General features: G+C 37.7%; 2 protein-coding genes across 5 annotated transcripts in view; one reads left to right on the top strand and one right to left on the bottom strand.

Moving 5' to 3' along the window:
* Positions 1-5,671: 5,671 nt before the first annotated feature.
* tmem248 (transmembrane protein 248) lies at positions 5,672-19,206 on the bottom strand. 2 transcript variants are annotated; one of them, XM_034890493.1, is made up of 7 exons: positions 18,860-19,206; positions 17,684-17,842; positions 16,355-16,643; positions 12,780-12,930; positions 12,279-12,462; positions 10,801-10,982; positions 5,672-9,780 (listed from the first exon to the last, which is right to left on the bottom strand). In XM_034890493.1, the coding sequence occupies exons 1-7, from the start codon at positions 18,860-18,862 to the stop codon at positions 9,723-9,725; spliced, it is 1,026 nt and encodes a 341-aa protein (XP_034746384.1). In that variant the 5' UTR covers positions 18,863-19,206; the 3' UTR covers positions 5,672-9,722. The 2 variants fall into 2 exon arrangements, with proteins under 2 accessions (XP_034746384.1, XP_034746385.1); XM_034890494.1 differs by having other exon boundaries at positions 10,839-10,982.
* lig3 (ligase III, DNA, ATP-dependent) overlaps positions 8,382-25,789 on the top strand; it is a 27,093-nt gene continuing 9,685 nt past the window's right edge. Inside the window, exons 1-6 of one of the 3 annotated variants that reach the window (XM_034890489.1) lie at positions 8,382-8,525; positions 21,532-22,098; positions 22,692-22,820; positions 23,691-23,906; positions 24,052-24,203; positions 24,480-24,646. In XM_034890489.1, coding sequence (XP_034746380.1) covers positions 8,435-8,525; positions 21,532-22,098; positions 22,692-22,820; positions 23,691-23,906; positions 24,052-24,203; positions 24,480-24,646 — 1,322 coding nt within the window. In that variant the 5' untranslated portion in view covers positions 8,382-8,434. Of the gene's footprint in view, positions 8,526-18,432; positions 18,627-20,519; positions 20,655-21,531; positions 22,099-22,691; positions 22,821-23,690; positions 23,907-24,051; positions 24,204-24,479; positions 24,647-25,789 lie in introns of those variants that run through there. The other 2 variants (XM_034890487.1, XM_034890488.1) reach the window with 2 other exon arrangements.

Here is a 25,789-nt window from a genome sequence, read left to right as displayed (position 1 = left end):
GGAAGCCCCAGAGACACAAAATAACTTTTAAATAATTTATTGTGTTTATATATGTTCTGAATGAACACACTCGAGGTCGGTGTCATCACAGCCTTCTTTTGGCTGCATCCCACTGCCTCCCCAGGCTGACTCTGTTTTCTGTGTCTCTCGTAACCTTGACGCAATGAATCGTACACATTTGGGATTGCACAGTACACACACAAAGTAGCATAAGTAGTTGTGGGGGAAAAATGAGTTAGGAGAGATGTTTTATGTGGGTTTGTCTCCAGTCTTTCCTCCAGTCCCCTTTATGAGAAGTGCACTCCAGTGGTAACTTATTGGAGCACCCTGACCGATATCTTCCAAAAGGTGCTGGAGGTCCAAAAGCTTCAATATAAAGCACTTCAAAAATGAATACACTACACACTAAATGTGCCACTATGGGCAGATGATTTTCGCTCTGAAGTTGTCTTCACGTTTCTGGAAATACAAACAGCCTGATGACCATATTTACTGCGGGTAATGAGGCACACCGAACAATTTCATTTTGGATATGAAGGCAGGTCATCACCTCATTGGAACTAAAAAAATTTCTTTGTTCCAAAATATTGTCTTCACAATTTTGTACAGAACATTTTTTGTTAATTTTACCGAAGCGATTGAATAGGTTGCATTCAGTTGTGAATTCATAGTCCTACGATGATGGCCTTATTGCCAATACTGTGAGAAAATAGTCTGTGGCTGGATGATTTTACAAAGTGGATTCTTCACAAAGGTTTACTGAAGACGGTTTCTGACGTTCTGAGAATCTGGAGAGATTTTTTTGAAATTGCAGCTTTTATTGGATTAACGAAATACACACCACCGCTAAATGTAGTTATTTGATGATACTTTTAGGCTTGTTTGAAAGAAGGACATGTCCCACGTCCCAAGAACAGAGTGATCTTCTTCATAAGATAATTGTCGTGATGTCTCAGGTTCAGCGAATGAACTGCACTGTGCTGCATATCTGCTGTATGTAGAATACCAAACACCAGCCCATTAGTTGATAGATGAAGAAGAGCTGGCATGTGTTGCAGCACTTTGAAAACATCTGTCAAATCAATGTGCAGGTAGAACACAGTACAGTACCTGCCCTGGACTTTATATCCTAGAAGCTGTTGTGGATGACTGATGACCGATGGAAATATAAATCACTCCTTAATCTAGTCCAATACACACTCAACCTTTATGGCATTATGGCCTTAAAGGGATTGTTTGGATCATTTAAAGTAGGGTTGTATGAAGTACGTATACATGTCGACACGCCCACAGTTTGAGAAGCAGGCAGGAGTACCGACTCGGAAGGTATGTACTGCTGTGGACGGAGAAATCTCCACAGAAATTGTGTGCCATGTCTGGGGAACTGATTAATGGTCTCCTAACAAGCGCTCCAAGGAGGCTCTGCCATTCCCATCACCCAGGAATTCAGTGTATATGAGGGAGTCAAGGGTAAAATTGAACTTTTCAATTATGCTTGTTCATAATGGCCCATACTGAAGCCTGGAATTTTTTTGCTGCAAAAGGAAAGATTTGAACGTACTTTTCTCCTAAATGGCCAGACTCATGTATTTAAGTTGTAGCTCTGCAATACTGCTCAGAGGTAGGACCGCTCTAATGGCAGATGTAATAATTTGTGAAAGTAGACTGAATCAAGTAACCAGGAACAAACCGCACCAATGGTTGTTTGGTAGTGATGGCCAAATGAAGCTTCTTAAACCAGTGTCTTTATTTTCTGAGCCCACTAGATGGTGTTCTTGGTTTTAAAATAAAGGCCCAAGGTATTGCAATTCACTACATTTTAACCAATTGTTGAACAGAGAGCGCCAGCTAGTGGGCATAGAAAATTAAGACACTGGTTCAAGAAGCTTCATTTGGCCGTCACTAGTGTTTGGCCCTAACAACGGCCAAGACGATGGGGAGTGTTAAACCCAAGGCATCAAAACACTGAAGTGTACGTAATACTATCTTCACGTAGTACGTCTATTTTCTTCTACTTTATACTTCTACTCCACTACATTAGGAGAAGGAGATATTTGACTTTTTACCCCACTAACTTTATTTGAGACTTATTATTTTTACATAGCAAATGTATGATAGGCCTATATGACATGATGCAGTAGCCTGTTATACTACTATTGGACATTAAAATACATGTATTGTGATATAAACAGAATACTATAATATAATACTACTACTGTTGAACTGTCTGCGGGAGTTTTACTAGACTTAATGACAAATTGGGAAATACAATCACCAAGCGTTTTAAGTTTGACTTCAATTCAAATTAAATGTTCCTTGAACATCTAATTTTGCTGTGCCATCTGCCCTAAGTAATGTAAGTAATTATAAAGCAGATGTTGAAGAAATCAATATGTAAGCCTGTGTCTCATCAATATGTCTGCTAACCCTGCCCTCTAGTGGTCACAGCACAGACTTAAGGACTTCAGGAAGTGGATAAAATGTCAGTGTCCACTGAAGATGCTTCCTTTTTCTTCCACACTGTGAGAACAAGCTCAGGCTCTCCGTGATCCTGGAGAAAATGGAACTAATTAAACAGAGTGTGGAAGATAGTGGCCTGTGACATCAGCCTGATTAATGTAACCCAGCAATCAGCTGGCACACCTGCTTTTATAAGTTGGTGTCCACCTGCCCCTGATGATGGTTTTAAAGCAAACTGGTTTGACACCGCAAAAAGGCCTTTTTAACTCTAGGGTAGACTAAGTACAGTTTTGTTTTTTTTGCGTTGTGATTTTTCATACAACAATAGATACTGAAAAGAAGTGAATTTCCAGAACATGCCACATGACATTTCATTAGCTTGTAGTATAAGATATTATCAATCAATAATACCCATAAGTAGTTTATATTTTCCACAATTAGTAAATAAAAATAAGTTTTTTTTTGTCTCAACTGTACCACATATGAGTACAGTTGAGACAGTACCATGGTACAGTTGAGACGCTAATTTTTAATGATGTAAGCGCAACTTATCGTTCATTGCAACTATAAGAAAGACAAGTAAAGAAGTTTATTCATCCATTTAAATTCATTCATTTTATTTAAGTTAGCACTGGTTCAAATGTATAAAACAGGAACAAGATATCAAGATATTATGAATACATTAACAAAACACAGTTTAAATATCCAATTTTTCTTTTAATTTGCGTCGTACGCTGGCTAATTACGACATTTAACCTGTTATTATAATACTGAACACCTAAACAGCGTGTAACATAATAGAACTCTATTGCGGAGCCTTGATTTCAGATGACCTTGCATGACACAATACCATGAAATGTGCCAGTTTTTAGGGTACAGAATAACGTCTGTGATTATACCAGTTCCTTTAAACAGTCACATAACGGAGAGTAATATCCATAATATATGTGTATAGTGTGGGAAAGTTTGGTCTGGCTGCATTTTGGAGCTACCTTCTGTGCATTTAAAAAGGGTTGTTTAATTCAGATTCTGGTTGTTCCATATAAAACAGAATAGTTGATTGAAGTTTCTTACTTGTTGTGGCTGTACTATCTTTGAAACAGATAGTATTTCAAAGATAACAGGTTCATAGACAGTACAGGGATAACATATTTGACTCTGAGACAAGGCGTAAGGGCTTTCCCTATTAGTGGGAATTATGAGAAATTCCATCGGGATGGGATTTTGAACAATAATCAGTCCATGTCACACATTTCTTAGCCACATGGAGGTTCAAAAAAAGAAATAAAAAATAACTGAAAAAAATACGTCCAAAGGCTAATCAATCAGTGGGTTTCACAAGCACCAGCGTTACACAAGCTCCAACATTCTGTATTGTTGGCACTGCAACAACAAGTGGTTGACTTGTAGTCAGGCGCCTTACTCTGAAATTACATGAGATTACACCCTGCTGTGTGCATCTATATCACTATGCAGTACATACAGTACACTGTGTATTACCTACTTACCAATGGACATATTCACATGTAATTTCTCATAAATGCTACATGATAATTTACTATTTACTGTGTGCTGGACTGCTTGATTGTGTGTGTTTGTGTGTGTTAGTATGCACTCATTTCTCTCTTCAGTGTTTCATGCTGTTTCTTATAATGTATATATTTTGTCAAACCTTGTATCAAAATAGGTTAAAAAAACGTGCCATGAATTGAAAAGTCTGCCCAGTCAGTGTCCTTTTCTTAAATGATAAGGCTGATGTTATTGTCTCTCTTATCTTTGACAAGCTTTGTTCCTACTGAAGACGTAAATCTTTTAAAATGGCTCACAAACACGTAGGGAATTAATCAAATAGAGTGTTCTGTACTAAAAAGGTGTTTGTTCTCTCTGCCAGCTCCTGGCTGCAAATAAAAAGGAGGAGGATGAACACATGCAGTGGCACACACACATAACCTTCCCTAACCTTAAAGGACCAGACCAGCGCTAAGTAGCAGGTGTCAGATGTCTTCAAATAAATTCTTATGGCATGATGAAATGAAGAAGCCCAGTGATGTCCGAAGAAGTACAAAATATATTTAAAGAGGTTCAATGTGTAAAATAGTTGCAGATTCATTGATACTGAGATAACATTGTAGACTAGTTTGACATCCTCCAGTGGTTGTTTCAGAAAAAAAAAACAAGACTAATCACACAGGGAGAAAGACATTATTTGGCTGGAAGACACCATTAATCACCATGCTCTTCTCACTTTTCTAGAGACAAACATGTGCCAAAATATGAACGATTTAAAATAAGCTATAATCACATAACTATAAAAGAATGCAGCCATGTAGCTCTGTGAGGCTGCACTTTTTTTTTTAAGTTGCTAGATGAAAAGTTAAAAAGTCATCAAAGTAACAATTCTTCCTGAAGTGGACATATGTAACGCATTTCAAGGCAATTCATCCAGTAGTTGGTTAGGCACTTCACTGAAAAACGAATCTGTGAGAAACCTTTTCTCAGTTCTCCAAACCACAACCAGCGAACTGATCCTAAGTGTCTTGGCTTGAGGATCATTGAAGATGTTTTAGAATTTGCATTTTTTAGATTGCATAAATGTCCCAATCAAACTAAGGGATGGGTCTGATGCTATTCTTTATTTTTCTTAACGTCAAAAAGTCTCATGAAAAGACCAAAACATACAATTTAAATTTATTTTTTTATTTTTGTCTATGTAGCCAAAGCCTGGTGTATTTTATATCAGACTAAATGAATATAATGGCTAAATCAATTTGTTTTTCTACATAATAATCTCCATTATGATGAAGATAGGGATTTGTCATTGATTTTGAATCGAACCACATACACCTAAATATTCCCTGGAAAATGAAGAATTTACTCTGAGTAAAGTTTGGTTAGAATTGGAGAGCCACCGCTGCTTTAGGAAATTCTGGCAAAAAAAAAAAAAGTTAGTGACAGATTGTACAGATTTGCTATTTGGTAGAAAACAATGGGCTGGGGAAGACAGACAATAATAAATACAACATATCACCCATCTTATTTTCCCAACTCATAGACAGCTTGAGTCCTGGACCTCCAGCGTTTGATATTTCCATGGCATTTTACTTTCAGTACCAGCGTATTAGTTTGATTAATATCCAATGGCAGATCATTAATCTCCCTGTCAAAATAGTAATGGGCGGTGGAGAAAAGGAGAGTCAGGGACAAAGTGATGTTGAACTTTGGAGACAGTTTATTTAAACTTGAATTCATTTACAGCAGTTCCACTGGAAAGGAAAAGGGTTTGGATGACGTTCTAACCACATTACACCTAAGGTCCTATCTACTGTATGTACAGGGAGGAGGATGCAGCTTGATAGTGAAGAAGGCACAGAGTTGGCTTAATACTTGCCTGTAAGCGCTGCTAACATAAGAGACAAGATAAGGTGAAATGGCAGTCTTATATTGTGTGTTTAGCTTAATGTTAAGCCAAGAACACTGTGGGATGATGCCACTAAGGAGAATATGGCTCCTCTGTTTTTACTCCTCAAAGTCCTTAATGATATAGGAGTAACAGCAAGCATCAGATCCTTTTTTAAATCAATGTCTCTAAATGTACACTTAGCATGTTGATGTGAGCTTCTTTTAGCTCCGAAGTGATAAAAAGAAGCATTGTGGTTGGATTTTGTTCCGTAAAGCTGGCGTTTTAAAATATATGAAACTTAAATGAAACTGTACAATGTTAAGGCATTTTGCAATTATAGAGATGCAATTCTAACCAAAATTGAAAATAGTAAATCACACAAGAAGGGATAAGTAGCAGGTAAAGGCCAGTCACTGACATAAATTTTGATGACGGTTTGTCAATAATATGGCATTCTTCAACCACCCTTTACTCACATACACCCGGCCAAACCCCACACGCTTCCTGTCCAACACTTAAAATTTCCAACCATCCAATAAGAGCTGCCAGATCTTCCCAAAACAAGCATGAGTCCCACTGTGAAAGCACTGGCGATGGTGATGACAATAGAAGCAACAGATTCATCCTCAAATATGATGCACATCAGAATTAGGAAGACTTGTCCTAGCATCAATCAATATGAAGAAACACCTTCCACTCATTCACCAACAAACACACGCAAAAATACAAAAGCCCTGTGAGGCTGGTGATCCATTGTCTACGTCTGATCTAAATTGTTTTCTCTCCTGTGTTAAGAACTGTGACTTAACAGGTGACAAAAGTGTTTTTGCCAGGATCATTTTTCTATGTAACTCTTATTTCACATGTGAAAACAGGTGGAAACATTTTGTCAGGGGATCTTTCTTTTTTTTTAAGCTCATTCCGGCCACGAGAGGCTGAATTGCCCGACTACCCCATATTCTATCGCCAATTAAAATACAGTTCGAGCCAAAATAAAAGACATGGCAGTAAAGTTACATAACAGGCTAACACACAATATACTGTATGTATCTTTGTGTTAAGGGTACATTGAGAAATACAACTTCACCTAAAACCTGAATGAAACAGGAATGTTTTTAGTCTTATTTAGAAGATGGGGTAGTGGTGCACTTCAGCCCCTTGTGGTTGTACGGAGTATTACAACAACAAACACTTCAGTTTTCACCAGTCCAACATTTCTCACCTGTTTAAGTCAAACACAGAGGAAACTATTTAAATCACAAGTCTGTTTTTCCTCACTTGCCTATCAGGGCTTCCGTACAAATCTAACAAATGTAAAAAGTGTTTGATAAATTAGTGTGACAAAATTAATTTCTGTCACAAAAGGATAAATCTATATGAATACCACTCGAACAAAAAAAAAATTCAAGTAAAGCCTTTTAAACTGAAAAAAAAATCAACATCATAATTTAAAAATCACTTGGAATTCTTGCATCTCAGATTAAGATTATGCTGCTTATAAAAATACATTCAACAGGTACAATTATGAAACAAAATTATTACACAAAAGATAAGTAAAATGTATCAGTAATTGCTATTGAAAGAAAGTTGTACTCAACAGACATTAAAGGCGGACTTAGACTGTTAATTATCAAGTTTGGATTTTACACTGCATCTTCTCTTAGCAAGTCAATCAAATCGGACCCATTATATAATTGTAGGTTTTGACATGTGTCAAGACAGCAGAGGACAGTGGTTGGTGACTCAAGATTTTAACATTAACAACAATCTTAACTTACTGTAATTAGAGTACTGTTTTTTTCTTTTCTTTATTGCAAATTTTATAATATACTGTACATTCAGAGCAACTGATTGTCAAAGTCAGCCATGCTTGAAATGAGAATGATGGAAGAGCATGAATTTCATCCTGAAAGCTACATTTAAGAGTTTCAGCACAACACTGAGTCACGTGAAAATGTACAATGTCAGAGAAGGTGTTTTATTTCTGGGTCTTGTCAATATAAACCTGTGCACTTCAGACATTCAATTAAACTTAAAGTATCCTTTAAATACCAGACGCTTTCAAAGAATTACAGTCTAAAGCCGCCTTTACAGTATGTATCTAAACTTTTCCCAAACTCACACACACTCGCACACCAAGTGGGTTTTCCCACATTTTTGTTGTACTACTAAATGATACATTTTTTTTTTAAATGAAGTGATTTGATCATAAATATATCTCCATAGTTATACAAATACAATTATAAGCTAATATAATTATATTTATTTTTTAGAAGGTGTCCAACTGAAACAAGTTTTATATAGCTCAAATTAGACTGTTTATATGTGACCGTAGACAAAGAAATAATCACAGGAGCCATTAATGCAAAATGTGCAAGAAATCTTAACTTGCACTAATTATTCAAACACTTGCATCTGATAATGATTTACTTAAAATAAAAGCACAGGTAAATCTAAAGACTCCTAAAATATAATAACTCAAGGGCCACTTGACATTTAAATTAATAGAACAAAGATCACAAGTTTCATTTCAAACCACAGGCTCGTCACACTGGAAGAAACGAGAAGAGGAGGATGGCTGTGGAAGAAGGGACTGGCAAGTTAATGTCGGAAAGAGAGAAGATGATCTTCCCACCATGTTTTCAAGCAAGCAAGTCCACCGTAGGTAAGGCAAGAATGTTTTGCTTCGTCCAGTAGCAACAACGAAGCATTGTACATTAAGTCCAGAAGAGTGACAGCCAAAAAATAAGACAAGAGGCAAGTGAGCGATGAAGCCAGAGGAAGAAAAGCAAAAGGCAGAAAATCATTTTAAGTGCAACATCTACTCGTCTTAAACAAAAAACTATTGTCAACACAGATCACAGGAAGTTCTGCAGCTTATTCAACTGCCATTAAATGGACTTACTAATAAGCCTAACAGAATTCTAACTGAGACAACGGGACTCTAACTTTACCGTTTACAGTGTATTCTGTTCATATAATGAATGTGCACGGTGCAATCATCTAAATATTTGACTCCACATTTATTGACATTGCAGACACACATGGAAAGACAATTTTTGATCTGGTAAAGACCTATTGTTATAATTGACAGTCCAATTAAATAAATGAAGTGCAAGTTTAAACAGACTTCATGCAATGTCCAAATTCTGATTAGAGTTTTGATTACACTGTTGAGTCTGGTGCAGAGAACAGTGCTCAATTAATGCTCTTCCCCATTTAAGCTGCAATGACAAGAGCATATACTGAAGATTTAATTATCAGTGTGTAACAAGCATCTCATCCTCAAGCAATTATCTCAACCTGAGTATTTAAGCATATTTAGTTCACTTAAACATATTTCAAGTGACTAATAATCATGCTCTCTCATTATGGGAGATAATGTTTACAGGTTTTAGGGTATCATTTAAACATTTACAGGAAAAGCTCATAACTGAAATCTGTGATAGGTTCCATGTAACCCACTTCTCTGTGGTTTTTCTATCTTGCTTGGTAAATGAGAATGAATGACTGCTAGAAAAATGGCCGTGTAGTTCTTGGGTCTGGTCTTCTGGTCTGTGTAGTTCTCGGGTTTGGCGTTCTGCTTTGTTTATGTACTGCATGTTCTGACATGGCACAAGGGGACTCAGGCAAAATAATATCAATCAACAAAAAGAACAAAAAGGTTTTAAACAGAATATTAGAGTTCCTACAAATATTTACAAGACAGATACAGGCACTTGTATATCTTTGGTTGGAAAAACCCAACATTGCAAGAGTAATGCATTAACAGAGCTTTTGTGTCCCTTACTGTATTTCCAGGGTTCACTAGGCAACTGGTATGTTTATTTATATGTCTTCTGTTTCTTTGAGTTTGTCCATGTTACAGGTATGTTCTAAAATAGCTCTCTGATGTGTTTTTAACCCTCTGACAACGCCATCTGCAACAGAAAAAATGGGTTTTAGTGCAGTTTACAAACTTGTGACACGGATTACTACACTCAGTAAAACAATCTTTCAATCATTTATAAAACAATGCACATATCACCACAACATCTGGTAATATGGACAGAAAAAAAGTGAAATTAGAAAGATTCAGATTGCCACAAAAGATTCTTAAAGTTTGATCAGATTTCCTAAAGTAGTTTTGACAAAGGTAATTGTATATAGCAGCATGCAAAGTGTCCTTCTTGATACTACCACCAGCTGGGGCCAAAATAGTTGTGGCTTTAAGAATTTCAAGAACATCTAATCTCTTCAGTAAGCACTGAATAAGCAACTGCTGTAAGGAAAACACTAAAATTAAATTTTGCAATCAACTGGAGAGTAATGCATCTAAAATGTCACGATTTAAGTGAAGGATATCTTAATTCAAACTGGAACGACCCATTTCAAGTACCCCTAATTTAGCTCAGTGTAGGTAGTTATTTTATTGGTTGGCCACACTGTGAAGAACGATAGTTTCAGATTTGGTGGGGATAGTTTAATTGAGATAGATGGGCTTGACTTTAAAAAAAAAATTACCCTTTAACTAATGCACTGCAGAGCTTTAGCTCGGCTCAACCTGCCAGTATTGTAAATTATATAATTTGCTAAAAGTTGTTACCACAGAACATTACTCAAAACTATCTGTTTGGTTACACAATGAGTCCCAGCTTCCTGACCTGTCTTAAAATTGTTAATCCGTGGACTCGTGTGAGCTGGTATATTGTGCCACAAGTAGCAATAACACAAAGAGAACAAGCTTCAATTACTTCTGGGAGTAAAACATAACGAAGCATGTATCAGCTACAGCTGAGGCCCAGCAAACAATAGGATGCCAGGTTTTTAGAAAATAATGTGCCCAAAAAAACAATTACGTACAGATGTCAATGTATTTTGGAAAAATAGCAGAGAAACAGTGGTGTGATTGGATCATGTCTTTAACCAATCACGGTCAATTGATGTTTTGCTGAAACTACCTGTTCTCGTCATATAGCACTGCTGGTGTCTGTTGTACCTTCTCAGGGCAGAAGTCAGGGTTGGTTTGCCGTACTTTGCCAGGCCGCCCCTTGATGACTGCATAGCAGAACATAGTGATGACCATGACAAACAGGAAGTAGCTTGTGTGCATCAGGTGCAGGTTGATGAGGGAACGGTCATCCTGGTAAGAAAGAATTAAAAAGACAGAATTAAACATAGTAACTGCAGGTTTTATTATAATCAAAAAGACAATATGAGCGATTTTTACTGGCTCGCTATAAAACTATTATAATAAATAAAATAATATTTAATAATATAAATATTATCAAATATTCCTTAAACCCACTGGCTTTCTATTTCTTCAAGTAAGTCCTTATTGTGGGATTTTATTTGGCAGGTGGCATTTATATTCCCACTGCTATAAATTGTTTGCCAAATCCATATCAGAAGGGTATATTTCTATAGGTTTGCAGTTTATACTGCCCTTCATTGTGTCGAACATAATAATTTAAACATTTTAAAAATAACCTGATGCCATAAAATACTTTATACTTAGTTGTTAATGCCAAATACATGAGACTAATTCTAACTGCACAGTAAGCCTGAAGAGTATAGCAATAAAACATAGCTAGAATTAGAGCACCTCCAAACTTCTAAATGTACAAAGGAAACAGGGACATCACTTGTCAACCCATTTGTGTTTTTTTGTTGATGGTGGATAAGCACCACTCCATAATCCTGTGTGTGTTCAAGTGGGCTGAGATCTGTGCGGGCACAGCATGCATTCTCAAACAGTTTTCAGCCTCACTGGACCATTCAGTGCTCAGTTGTGAGCTGTCAATAGGATCATTGTAATGCTGGAACAATCTAGCGCTATCGGCATAGAACTACATCTAAATGGCTTTCAGAATGTGTTTGGTCACATTTCCCTTTATCCTATACCCGCAATCATAATAGTCACCAATACACAATTATTGTATCAATATTTGTTTTTTTTCTAGTAGTAATTACATTGAAGTAAATATTGTTCTACAGATGTTCTAACCAAGATAAATTATCTTTTTGGCAAAACATGGATGCTTCACACACATATTTAACCTGTCAGCACAGAAGATCTTTACAATCACCACCATTTAAATATTAGTGTCACCAATTCCGTATTTTACCAAATGTCTCCCCTTTTGTTCCTGAGTTATGATGTTGAATAATTGCCCAAAAACTTTTTTTTTTGCAGGAAATTGTGATGTCACATTTAAGTTTTAACTTTGACCTTTTGGATGTAAAATATCACTTTATTTTTTTAGACATTTCTGTGTAATGTTTTCATAATTAGTGTAGGAATTCTTGAATTATGGCCTTGACCCCAAGTGGACATTTCCTCCAGGGCGTCCTGAGATGTTGCGGACGGACAGACAGACAGACAGACAACCCCCAAAAATATAATGTTTGATATCAGAAAAAAGATAACGGGACTTACATCAGGAACGATGACAGTAAGCTTTGGGTTGAGTGCGTGGTACACCTTGCCGATGGCTCCTTTGTAACACCAGAAAGGGTTGTAGTCCTGACTGTACTTAGTATCGGAGTCACGGACTGTGGTGAACACCTTGTACCAAGATGTGGCATTGGTGTATGTCTCTGGCACGCAGTGTGGCGGCTGCCTACAAACCAAAACAAAGATGGAGGTCTGTTGACTGGGGTAATGGGACTCTTCACATCATGTTGGTTAATAGCAGTGACTACAGAAAGTTAAAGCTGCACCTGGATTTGGGCTCTGAGACTAAACTGAAAATATTTGGCTTTCTCAGAGACATTGTATGGAATGAACTAATAGTTATACTCAAAATATTGTCAAAAATGATATGAAGGTATTGAGTAAAAAACTTAGGGGTACTTCATTTGATTTTGTCAGTCTCTCCAAGCTCTAGGCAGAGATCTAAAGTGTCTTCCTATGAGTCAGGGAGGCAGTCCAACTCACACTGTGACTGGGAAGATATTGCTTGTCGCTGTGATGGTCATGCAAGTGCTGAACACCACCTGCTCGCAGTGGCCGTGCAGTACACACTCGTCTGAGTTCCAGGAAACAGGCAGGGTGAAAGTGATGTTTATTTCTTCATGGGCTTCCCGGCCTACACACAAAACGTGAAAAAACAATAAGAGCATTTAAGATCGAAAATTAATGTGATGAGAGAAAATTCTTACTTATTCGGGTATTCATAATTTCTTTCACTTTCCTATAATTCTATAAAAACCAGCAAAGCGCACAACTCATAGGCCTCTAACTTGCATATGCACATTCCCTTCATTGTTATGTTGCTCAGTTATTAAACCCTAGAACAGAATGAACAGTATGCATATAACATCCACAGCAGTAGTATTTGATGTCATACCAAGCCTAATCCCCCTGATAACGAATGACAGGCTTATTTTGTAGGCTTATGCAATATTTATTAAACTGCAAAGGGGATTAGAAGATTAACAGTCAAACTAAGTGGACTCCTGGGTGTGACTGAGGATAGATGTGGTTTTGTCAACACAGGTGCTTATACATTCCTCACCATTATTGGCACCCATGAAGTTTAAGTACATAATGTGGAATTTCTTCTGAAAAAAAATGAATCAAGGGAAACAATTCTGTTCTCTAGAGAACACATGTTTGATCAAAAAGAGCAAGTGATAAACAACCATTTTAAACAAACAATGGGAGGTAAAAGTAGAAAAACTTAAAGCTTGCTGTGTCTCTGGTACTGGCACCATTTGCTGTAAATCACTTAGAAAACACATTGTGACTCATGTGTGGTAAATCACAAATGGGAATCACCTATGATAAATTGTCTTTGCCCATGTGACATGAATTAGCCAATGAATGATGACTGCAGTGTTTTAAAAAGTCATCTGTTATCCCCTGTTCCTTTGTCACAATGGTGAAGACAGAGGGGCTGTCTGAGGACTTCTGAAGTGCAATAATTAGCAAACACAAGACCTCCAAATGGTATAAACCCATCTCAAAAGGCCTTGGTATCCCTGTTTAAACAGTGCGTTGTGTTATTAAGAAGTATGCCAAGCATGGAACTGCCAAGAACCTCCCTGGACGTGGGGGGTTGGTGCGTGTGGTGGACAAAACACCACGTCAAACATCCAAAACCTGAAGGCCAACGTGGAACAGTCTTGGGTCATGGTTTCATCAAGTACCATATGCCGCAAACTAAACAAAACAGGGCTTCATAGGCAAAGGCCAAGGAAGATACCATTGAGGAAAAGACATAAAAAGGAACAACTAATCTTCGCCAAAGAGTACCTGGATAAACCCCAATCTGGGAAAATGTTCTGTGGACAGATGACACAAAAATAGAACTTTTTGGCAATGCACACCAACAGTTTGCTCACAAAAGGCATATTGAAGCCTACAAGGAAAATAATACCCTACCAACAGTTAAGCATGCTGGAGGATCCATAATGCTGTGGGGCTGCTTTGCTGCATCTGGTAATGGAGGTCTTGACCGTATCACAGGAAAGAAATCAGAGAATATCAAGAGCTTTAAGAGTGAAATGTCCTACCAAGTGTAAGAAAACATGGTTTGAGTCAAAGATCATGGGTTCTCCAGCAAGACTATTATTATTTCATGTATATTGTATGTATGTATATTTTTGTGTGCTGCTGTAACACTGTAATTTCCCATTTTTTTGGGATCAATAAATATCTATCTATCTATCTATCTATCTATCTATCTATCTATCTATCTATCTATCTATCTATCCAAAAGCACGCAGAAATGGTTGAAAAGGAAAAAAATGGAATGTTTTAAAATAGCCAGCAATGAGTTATGATCTCAATCCGATGGAAAATCTTTGGTATGAGCTGAATTCTGTCATTGGGGAAAAGAAACCTGCAAATGTTCAAGTGCTTGAACAATTTGCAAAGAAAGAGTGGGAGAAAATACCAGCTGAGAAGTGCAAGAAGCTTAAAGATGGCTACGAGAAACGTTTGGAGGCTGTCATCACTGCCAACGGATGTAAAACCAAATGTTAAAGAGGGGTGCCATTATTGCTGCCCATGTTGTTTTTTCTTTAAAATTACAAGCAGGTTGAAAGTAACAATTCTTTTTTAAATCACGTTGGACCTCCAATTAAGATCCTGATGATATAAATTTGGTACATTTCAATGTATTTCTGAAGATTTTGTAGAGGTTATGCAAAAAATGAAGGGGTGCAAACGATGGTGAGCAGGACTGTATAAAAAGTGAAAACCATGGACAGCGAGTCTCCAATTCTCACTTGCAACGTCAAACGGATGAGGATATACAATGCGTTGAACCTTTTTTCGTCATACGCCTATTTTCTCAAACTTTTCTTTGTGTCAAATACATCTGAAGGCTAGTTAATGGAAAAGTAGATGAATGTGACAGCACCCCCAGTATCATCCAATGTGACCCTTTTATACAACAAGTACAGTGTTTGTGTCAATTTTGAAAAATTAGGAGGTATTGGTTTACTACCAAGTTATTAATAAAGGATTCAATAAAATTTTAAATCTAAATCTTTTAAAAAGTTAGAAGAATAAATCAAGATGAGCATTTATACATAAATATTTAAATATATGGTCTATATAACAAGATGTGCGATTCATATAAAATGTTTTTTTTTTTGTAAACCACAAATACTTTTGTATCAATAATATGCACTTTTTTTGAGCAATTAACTGATTTCGCAATAACCTAGGTATACTATTTTCCAACCTGCACAGTGTAAGCCCTAGACAGACAGCAATATTTGCTCAGTGTCAATAAACACTTGCACAGATCCTTATTGACTTTGCTCATCCAATCTGGTGGCTTTAGAATTTAAGACAAGAGTACATGTTTGTATCAAAACAGGGCAGGTGTTTGGGCTGAAATGTCCTCAAAGAAAGGAGACTAAAACCACGGATAAAGCCAATCTGGTTGGGACTAAATATCACTCTGTTGCAAGGTAGTGGAATAACATGTTGAAATGCAAAATACTTATCCTATCCACAACAATATTTGTGTTATAAAGCCCTCATGTCCGAGTTCAGTTTATCTGGTACAATAATAATATTACTAAATATTTGAATACATATTGATTTCCTTTAAATATGATACTTAAATTAAGTGAGAAATTAATTTTCATCTACTTAAAGTGGATGCAGAACTTTGCCATTTGGCTGATTTAAGAGCGGCCTAAAAGACAGAAATGTGACCAGGTTTAATGTTGCAGTCTTTTCTTCTAAGCTTCTATATTTCTTCTCTGTGAAACTTTTATAGTGCTTTAAACACCAGAAGGGAGAGGGCAAGCTAAACACACAGCTCTAAGGAGACAGAAGTAACAGTGATCACAGAAGGCTTGTATCATATGGACATGCCAACAGTGTTGTTGTCATTACTTAGAATTCCTCAGGCGGGCAACAGAAACCACACACTACGGCTTTGGCTGATCTTGACAGTCCTACCTGATTTTTTGTTAAACACAAACTTATTTTCTTCCAAACACTGACCACAGGGCAGATACCTAACGATGATGAGAAAGAGAACCTACTAGACAAGCCAGCTTGCTGCCCCAGCACTGTGGCATACAGGTGGGTGAGGTTGCGAGAGTACCCTCCAAACGGGCGCTGGGGGTCCAGCGTGAGGGTGATGGGGACTGAGATGTTGATGGGACCTGAGTCCTCTAGCAGGAGGGGAACCTGGGTGCTAGAACGAGCTTGGCCGCTGGTCACAACCATGCTCTCTGGTGTGGTCGACTCGTTCAGACCGTGCTTTATCGTTTCATTCTCTGAGACACAAAAGTCCAGCTCATTGAAGCGCAGCAGAAAGGTGTTCCAGTCCTGAAAGAGAAACTTTGTTTTGATTGTTGGTCAGGACAAAATGTTGCAATTAACCAAGATCTATTACCTGATTTTCTCTTTGCGATTTTCATTTATTTTGATTCTAGAAGTATTACGATTTGATGGTATTGATTATTGCAATTTCTTTTCCTTCTTAAACAAAAAACAAAGTTGAATATTACACTTCTAGAGACAATATATCATGGGACATTTCTAATTAGTAAATAGTTGATTTTTTAAATGCACGTCTTTTGACATTTATTTCATTTAACATGAATTTTCTGCGTTCGGTCTGTTTTGCTGGAAACAGATATGATCTTGCTGACAGCGGTACCGTATAAAAACAGAACAGAACAGAAAATATTTAGGTAAATCCTTATATATATATATATATATATATATATATATATATATATATATATATATATATATATATATATATATATATATATATATATATATACATATATATATATATATAATAATTTAACTAATATTGATTTAAGGGAAACACACTATAAATAAATAGATTGTTTTTTCCCCACCCCTGCTATCTACAACCTTTTTAATTTGAATATTCTTTCTATTCAGATCCATATGCAAAGGTTTATTTCCATTTATTGTGAACTGGAAGCACACTTTCACTTTGAATTGACCTTGTTGTTTCCTCCAATTAAACTCTTTGCAGCCATGTGTGTGATAGAACCAGTTAGAAATTAGCTAAAATGTACTGTATCTTGTAACTGTAGCTTACACACGTGTTAAGAAAACCTGGATTCCCTTGATGTTTGACTAAAATAAATTTATTCTAACCTCACAGACTGACCTGGGTGAGAGTGGAAAAGGCTAAATAGGTCATATCTTAAATGTAACATGGCACAACATTTTAGGAAATGCATCCTTGTGGCATTTAGCAAGCCACAGAGGTCATAAAATGGCATTTAGCATCAGCAGAGACCACATTTTGCTGGTATCTGAGAGATTCTAAATGACCATAGCATATCATTTTTCTTTTAGAGAACCATATGGGTGTGACTCACCTCTGTCAACTCTGGAGACTTGATCTCCTTAATCTTAAAGAAATAACCAATGGTCAGGAAGGCGATGGCCACTGCACTGACACTGATCATAAAAATGACCAGCGGTGGACGGTTGTTGATGTAGCTTCTCAGGTTCTCTATAGGATTTAACAGGTACACCTGCATATGGACAAATGCACAATTTAGGCATTACTCTTATATCACAGGTGTATATATATATATATATACAACAGTATTTATTTTTTTAGATTTAGGGTTGAATGCAGAATGCATATTTAGTCTAATACTACAGTATCACAGACTTTATTATGCAAAATGTTGTAAACTTGTTATAATCCATTCTAGTCTACACCAGATACAGATATGGGTTGCTTTATGTTACATAAAGGAAAGAGGGTTTATCAATCTTTACTTCAACGGTTTTACAAACATAAAGTACTTTAAAGTGTTTTTTTTTCAACTCTCTGTCCACAGTTTGACATGTGTTTTACTCATAGACCATTAATATTATATATTATACAGTGTATGGTTTTACTATGGCATAGTAACATAACTGTTACTACATATGATTCCCGGATGTGTGTGAGTTTAGCAACTTGTCGAGTTTAAGAGTCAAGATGTCTGAATCATTTTTTCATCAACACTGTATTTACCTGCTTGACTTCTTCAGCCACATTTATATAGTCAACATTGTACGTGCAGTAAGCTACAACAAGCAAGGCTGGTTTTTCAAGTTCTAGCTACATTAAACTGTTACTTCATCATCTTCCTACAAAACACCAAGACTGGCAGCGGCGTTCAATAACAATTTAAAAGTGTGATGTTTTGTTGTAACAAAATGGCAAATAATCGAAATTTGATCGAAATGCAGGGATCCCAACAATTTCAAATAGGATGCATTTCACGCTCTACAATGTGAAGGTATTTGACCAGAGTAGACCAGATAACTGTAAATTGAAAGGGTTTTAAATTAAGGGCTGTGTTTAGCTTTCTTTATATAGCTAGCTATAGACAGCAGCCAGGTGTCAGGAGCTGTCAACCTTGTAACGTTAGCACAAGAAGCTAAGCTAATGGCCCTTCGACAATTGTTTCAATATGTGACATATTAAAGATAAAAGATACAATTTCCGAAATAGCTGGCTATACGTAGTAAAACACCACATTAGCAGTTCTTACCATTTTTTTCTCTGTGCATGCGACGGATGCTAGCTGGGAGGGTCGTTGCGGGCCACAATAGGCAGCAGCTTCTCTGCGAAGCTAGCCTGTAATGTTACTGCTTGCTAGCTTGCTTGCTTTCCCGAAGCTAGTGGAGATAGCCAGACTTTCAGCGTAAAAAGCACGACTTATACTCCTTCCCATGCTTTACTCTATTATAGTTCACTGCAGCTCTGATGAGAAATGAATCTTGTTTACAGCCTGGAATAACGTCAATACTGCTTCGGGGTCCTCCCCATGGTCCACCCAGCCGACATCTCCTACGCGTACCCGCACTGCGTATTAGAAGTGTTGTAGCGCCACCTTTTCGTTATTTTCGTAGAATGTGCGCACGGAATTTGTCGTCCATGATGTTCACGCGTACGTTATTTACGTAGCTAGTCAATGATAGCGTTCGGCTCTGGCGTCTGACGTCTATGCTTCTTTCGTACTTAGTGCTTTGATTTTTTTTTATGCCTGGTATATCAGTTGCAGTTTCTTTTGCAATTGACCGTTGATTTGTCATAGTTCATTCTTTCCTAGGAAACAATATCAAGATGACGATGCATGCATGGACATATCAATTACTGAAGCAGGCCGTCAAGAACAATATTACATACTAGGCTATCAACTGAGGTAAATTAACCTACCTACTAGGATGCACTATATGCTTTCCAATAGTCTAAATGTGTGAGTGAAGGTGATTGAAGTCTCTTTGATGCACCGTTTCCTGGAGTCATTGAAGGCCACATTAGTTCCTGGTGCCAACCATATAATAATTATGTTAATTATTATTATGTCTATGGTGCCAACAACCATGGGGTACGTGCAACTTTTACAGTCTACGCGTGCAACCCAATTAGTCTACAGTGCCAGCTTAACTTGTTGAACTTTTCGTCTGGTATCAGTGTTTAGCAAAGAGAATTGCAATTGGGAAAAACGCCAGGGATAGGCAGTATTTCTAATGTATGTATGTATGTGTGTATGTACTGTATGTATGTATGTAGCCTATTTTGAATCCGTATTTTAAATGTAATAGCATTTTTTAATTGATGGACTTGATTGAAATGGTTATACGATTAATTATTGTTATATCAAAGAAAATGTCTGAATTAATGAAAGGGGTTTTCATCATTGTTGTTGCAATTGAATCAAACTCCCAGCTTGCTATACTCCCACGTTTTTTGAAAAAGTTTACATCCATAGTGGGATGCTCATTTATTCAGGTATTTTTTTAATTAGTTAGCTGTGATATTAATAAGGATCCTGTCAGTTCAACAGAGGGCGGTAGCTAGCTGTTTAAAGGTCTACTACCGTTTTTATGAACCCCAACGAGCTTTGTGCAGCAGCAACATGCAGCCCATGCTGCAGCCACTTTGGCTTTTGCTTTGACTAGTTGCGTCAAGCTAATAAGAATTAACCAAAGAGATACCGGAAATACATATATATTTAAAAATAAAGCAAATATCACAATTTTAAACAAATAATGCATCTCACATGGTGTATGCAGGGTCTTTAAGGTGAGGAAACACTATGCGCGTAGTAAATAATAATTGCACAATTAAATACACACGGATTGATGCTTTGGGTCATATGTACATTATATAAAAGCTGATTCTGATAAATATATATGTGTGTGTATATGACCCAAGCCGGAAGTGTATCTTATCTTTAAAATGTAACTGATTGTTACTTAAGACTGCTGATCTGTTAGCTAACAACAATGAGGAGGGCTAGCAATTTAAACCGTGCTATGAAGTTTTACTAAGCATACAAGGTAACGTTTGATAGATGAAGCGAAATATGTTATCTAGGCTAATTGTATCTGTCTTAGCTACTATTATGTGTGTTGAACAGAGAGTGTGGCTAACATTAAAGTTAACCAGCTACTTAGCTAGCACTAGCCTAACAATTGTCTTCGTGTCATCAGGCTTAGCTAGACACGTATCGTGTGGCTACACTTTTTAGCAATAATGTGCAACGTTATAACTGACTGGACACGCTGTTTTTAAGTATACAGGAAAGGTCACTGATACAGTATAATTTAACGTTAAGATAAGGTTACTGTTAAATGTTGAAGAGGCACATCACTTTGTGTCTTACGTTATGCCAACCCAAAGGTCCACCTTTTGTTAAATTAACAGATTATTTGAAATGTAAAAATATTGTTCGTGCAAGAAATTTACGTTACAGTTTGTTATACTAACGTATACGTTTACCAAATTAGGAAGCGCAAAAGACTAACTATGTAGCTAACGTTACAGCAGCACCTCTGTACACCTTAAGTTCCTTTTAATGCAGCTAACGTTAGCTGTTTGTACGCTAGATAAGTAACGTACATTTACAGTCGAGGGGACTTTTGTTCGCTGACATTTGGGTTGTAAACACACATATTGGTAATGAGGAAACGAGTGATTAACTTACCTGATTAAAAAAATTGTATTAAAACATGAGTGAAAATTATCCCAAACAGTTAGAGGGTCATGATGACCTGGACCTTGTGGCAACATTTTATCATCATGAGCCAATGTGGTAGTTTAAAGTTTTACTCAAGCTGATTGTTCCCGCAATCTTTGATATGCCAAAGCAACATTTTATATAGAAAAAAAATAATCAAATGTTCTTAACCATGATTTTCTTTTTGCTTTCTTTAGGTTGTAACTTGCCCACTAACTGGATGCAGAAACCGCTTATTTTATTAGCTCACAAGACTGTCTGTGTTAGCCTACAGCATCTTGGAACACTTGTCACTTATCAGCAACTTTGCAAAGTGTGTAGAGCCTTTTCTGTCTCTTCATGCTTTAAACATCAACCCCCAACTTTTCATACAGTACAATTTTCCCAGAAAATCCATCATTTCTCCTTAGTATCCAAACTCATCCATAACAATCCTCCCCAGCTTTCCGTACATCAGTGTTTCTCCAACCAGCCAGATATGGCAGACCAGCGGTTCATTGTTGAATACGCCAAACGCGGGACTGCAGGATGTAAGAAATGCAAGGATAAAATCCAAAAGGGCATAGTGCGCATAGGGAAGATTGTGCCAAACCCTTTCAGCGAGTCTGCAGGGGAGATGAAAGAGTGGTATCATGTAAAGTGCATATTTGAGAAGTTGGAAAGGGCGAGAGCCACTACAAAGAAGATAGAGGACATCACAGATCTGGAGGGCTGGGAGGAGCTGCAGGACGAAGACAGGGAGCTTGTTAACAAACATGTTTCAGGTACAACAGGCACGCACACAAATGTCACACATGTCAGCAGTCAATGAAACGGATTCTGATACTAACATACACGCCCACAGAACCACAATTTGCAATTGCAATCAGTTGATTCACTCCTGCAAATCAGATCTTTATCGGTTAAGTTAGTAAGTACTAGATAAAAAAAAAGAAAGAACCCTGAATCTCTGAAATAAATACAATTTTTTTAACTTTTAATATCCAGTGATTTGGCATTGCTGAGTTAACTATAAATTCATGTGTCAACATTGCAGGAGAGCATCATACATGGGAACTTGTACTCACAACAGATTTAAGCAGAGTGATGCTACTCGACCATGTTGTACAAATGTACATGGGCTGGTGTGGAAGCTAATTCAAAGCCGATTACATTAGGCTTTAACATTCAGGTTAGAATAAGGATCATTAAGGATTAAAATGAACAGAAAAGCTGAAATGATTTTTTTCAAAGTTACACACAGTTAGTTAGACACAGTTGGATAAAGTTAGTCTTACCTACTGCATCTTTAAGTTATGGTATTCCATGTCAAATGGTTCTGATTATTTGTTCTAAAGCCATTTGTTTTGTCTTGTAGACCTGATGGCCAAAGTCGGTGCAAGTCCAAAGAAGAAGGTGCAGGCCAAGATGAACAGCACTGGCCAGCTAATGTCTCCTCCTGCTGACCCATCTGTTAACGCGCCGCGCAAGTTCTCAGGCTTTATTGGTAAGATATACGACATCTCAGGTCAAGTGTTTTCATGTTTCCTCTAAAACAATTCATAAAAAGTTGAAACGATACAACAAGCTGGTCGACAACAAAATTAATTGAAGCAAGGAACATTATATCAAAATGGACAGCCAAAAGGAACACCTTGGATCAGAAAGGGTCAGGGTGATTATTCTCACAAGGAGGAATGCGCATACTACACTACGTCTCAAACAGCATTGGTGTCTGCCCTGTTGATCTGTAAATGTTTAGTTTAGTTGAAATTATTTCCCTAAAAGAAGAAACTCTCTGAAAGAGAATGCTGCTGCTAACCAGTTAGTGTACTCCTCACTATGACCGTTTTGCTCAGTTGATTTCTGTTTGGCATATTCAAATTGCCATACTAACCAGTCAGTGAGAAATTCAGGACTGCTTCTATGAGGGATCTGTAAAATATCCCCACTGGCTTTTTGTCAACATCAGAAACATTTCACCTTCACAGAAAACAGTCTTTTTACAGTCTTTCTTGCACATTGCCTCAGTGTTCTCATCAAAGCTCAATTACTGACCAACGTCTAGATAGGAGTTTAGGAAGACAAGTCGGCAAGCTTGTCCGATACACTTTACGGACGATAACAATAATTGAGGGGCACGTATTATTTTTGAAGAAGTTTTAAGAAAGTGTTTTCAGCACTAACCCAAAGTACCATGGCTGTAATATCCCATTAACAGTAATCAGTCAACTTAAAAAGTACCAAAAAATTGTTTAAACTGTATAAACAGGCTGACTTTTTGTTCCACTGTGAAGCCACTGTGAATGTAGCAGAAATACTTGTTTTGTCAAATTGGTCTCATTACGGGCACTGTTCCACTTCACTGTCCTGACAGCTGCGAAAGCGGGCACCTCCAGCAGCCCTGGACCATCCTCTTCCCCTGCCACTGTCAGCCAAGGCAGCGCCCTGTCCACCCAGCTATGTGACCGCCAGCACAAGGACTGCCTCTTCAGAGAGTTTCGCAAGCTCTGTGCCATGGTGGCAGAACACAACAGCTACAATGTCAAGACACAGATCATTGAAAAGTTCCTCAAGAAGGGCTCAGGTGGAGGTTAGTGTGTTAAACAGTATTTTTTTTCTTTCTTGTGTGTTTATGGGCTTTAGCAGATTTTAGCACGACAGCATGTGACAGAATCCGACGCCAGGATTTCTACTGCAAACGTTTTGTCGTAAATCTCCGTTTTCTTCCATCCTAGATAAGTTCCATGGAGATCTTTATCTGACGGTGAAGCTGCTCCTGCCAGGTGTTGTAAAAAGTGTCTACAACCTAAATGACAAGCAGATCGTAAAACTCTTCAGCCGCATATTCAAATGCAACCAGGATGACATGGTGCGCGATCTGGAGCAGGTCAGTCTCCATATGTTCTCACACATAAACTCTTGTGCTTTGCAAATGTTAAAAAATATGACGCATGTGCTGAATGTTTTATTTTAGAACCAAAAGCCTTCTCACCAGTGTTTTATTCAAAGCATCTTATTAATACTCTCAGATTAAAAATGCATGTATCAAGGGATTTCATTCTGGCCAATTATAGTCTCTTGACATCGTGTCTTGATGACAGAGGAACTAATTTTAAAATAAAACACTTAAAATGCTGTGGCTGTCTTCTCCTTTTTTTTGAAGGGCGATGTGTCTGAGACAGTCAGGATGTTCTTCGAGGAGAGTAAATCATTTCCCGCGGCAACCAAGAGCCTCCTGACCATTCAGGAAGTGGACGCCTCACTGACCCGCCTTGCCCAACTGACCAAGGAAGATGAGCAGCAGACTGAGCTTGAGGATATTGCCAAAAAGTAATGCAGTACATCACCATTTAATTTATCAACTGGTCTCGGTAGTAAAACAGTACATTTATGGTAATTCAGTGAAATGATTAGTCCCACATACCATTCCAAACATGAACAATCATGTGGTAACGGTTCAGTGTAGACACTTTAATGCGGTGGCCGCACCGAGTCAGTCCCATGCCGCACTGATTTGCGCTTCCAGTTTAAACGTGCTGAGTTGCGCCCGAGGTGGACCGTCTTTGGAGTTGGGCGAGTGCGCTAGACTCAACTCTGTGCAGCAGACCAGAGAGAACTACGTTTTAAAAAGTCTGTCTTTCCGGCTATCACGTCGTTTCTAACTGAATCTCTGGTTTGAAGTTTAGTTCCTCCCTTTCCTCCGTGTGTGCCTTCAGATAACTTAATTTTACAGTTTCAGGCAAAATTTTACTGCTTTATAATAAAAGCCTCTAAATAACAATGTCACCGCGGACTCATTTTGTGAAAAAAATGTATAGGAAATCAAATGTTTATCCACCGTTTAAGAGCCTCTTTTTTTTACCACTAGTCACAGCCACGGATCAGCCTGCTGCTTTTAAATTTCCTAGACTCTGAGACATACTTTTTAGCGGGTAACCCTGTTGTAATGGAGATGAATATCCCTGCCGTGCTGGGCTGACGCGCCGGGTTAAGCCAAGCCAGCACATGGGTATGGAATAGGGGCTTAGATTACCTAGTCTGTGACCAACTGATGTTTTAAAGAAAACATGGCTGTGGCACACAGCATCAACAGAGTGCAGCGCTGCATTTTATTCTAGAATCATTTTGGTTTGTCCCGGTGCCGCAAATACTCGTCAGTACACAAAATCTGTTCGCTAAGTCTGCGACTGAAGATGGTCCCCAAAATATGCTCTTTTTACTACCATTTGAGTAACATCTGCTCAAATACGTCAGTATCCAGCTTTTTTAGAAAATTACCTTAGCTTAAAACTATAGATGTATGGCCCGTTTTTCAAATGTGTTCAATATAATCAAAAATGGCACATGGCTGAGTACCATTGACACGGGTAGGGAAGTCAGACCGACTAACCTAATGTATCTTATGGCGGTTTTCCACTGCGTGGTATCTACTCGACTCGCCTCGGGTCTACTCGCTTTTTTTGGTTTTCCATT

This window comes from Etheostoma cragini, chromosome 13 (assembly GCF_013103735.1).
Source record: "Etheostoma cragini isolate CJK2018 chromosome 13, CSU_Ecrag_1.0, whole genome shotgun sequence".
NCBI lineage: Eukaryota > Metazoa > Chordata > Actinopteri > Perciformes > Percidae > Etheostoma > Etheostoma cragini.
This window is presented reverse-complemented; position numbering and strand designations above follow the sequence as displayed.

Excerpts from the sequence above, each read along its gene's own strand:
- tmem248 (XM_034890493.1), bottom strand. Across the intron at positions 12,463-12,779 it reads AATATCTTCCCAGTCACAGT|GCAGCCGCCACACTGCGTGC; the intron begins GTGAGTTGGACT and ends TTTGGTTTGTAG. Across the intron at positions 9,781-10,800 it reads GTGCTATATGACGAGAACAG|ATGGCGTTGTCAGAGGGTTA; the intron begins GTAGTTTCAGCA and ends TTTCTGTTGCAG.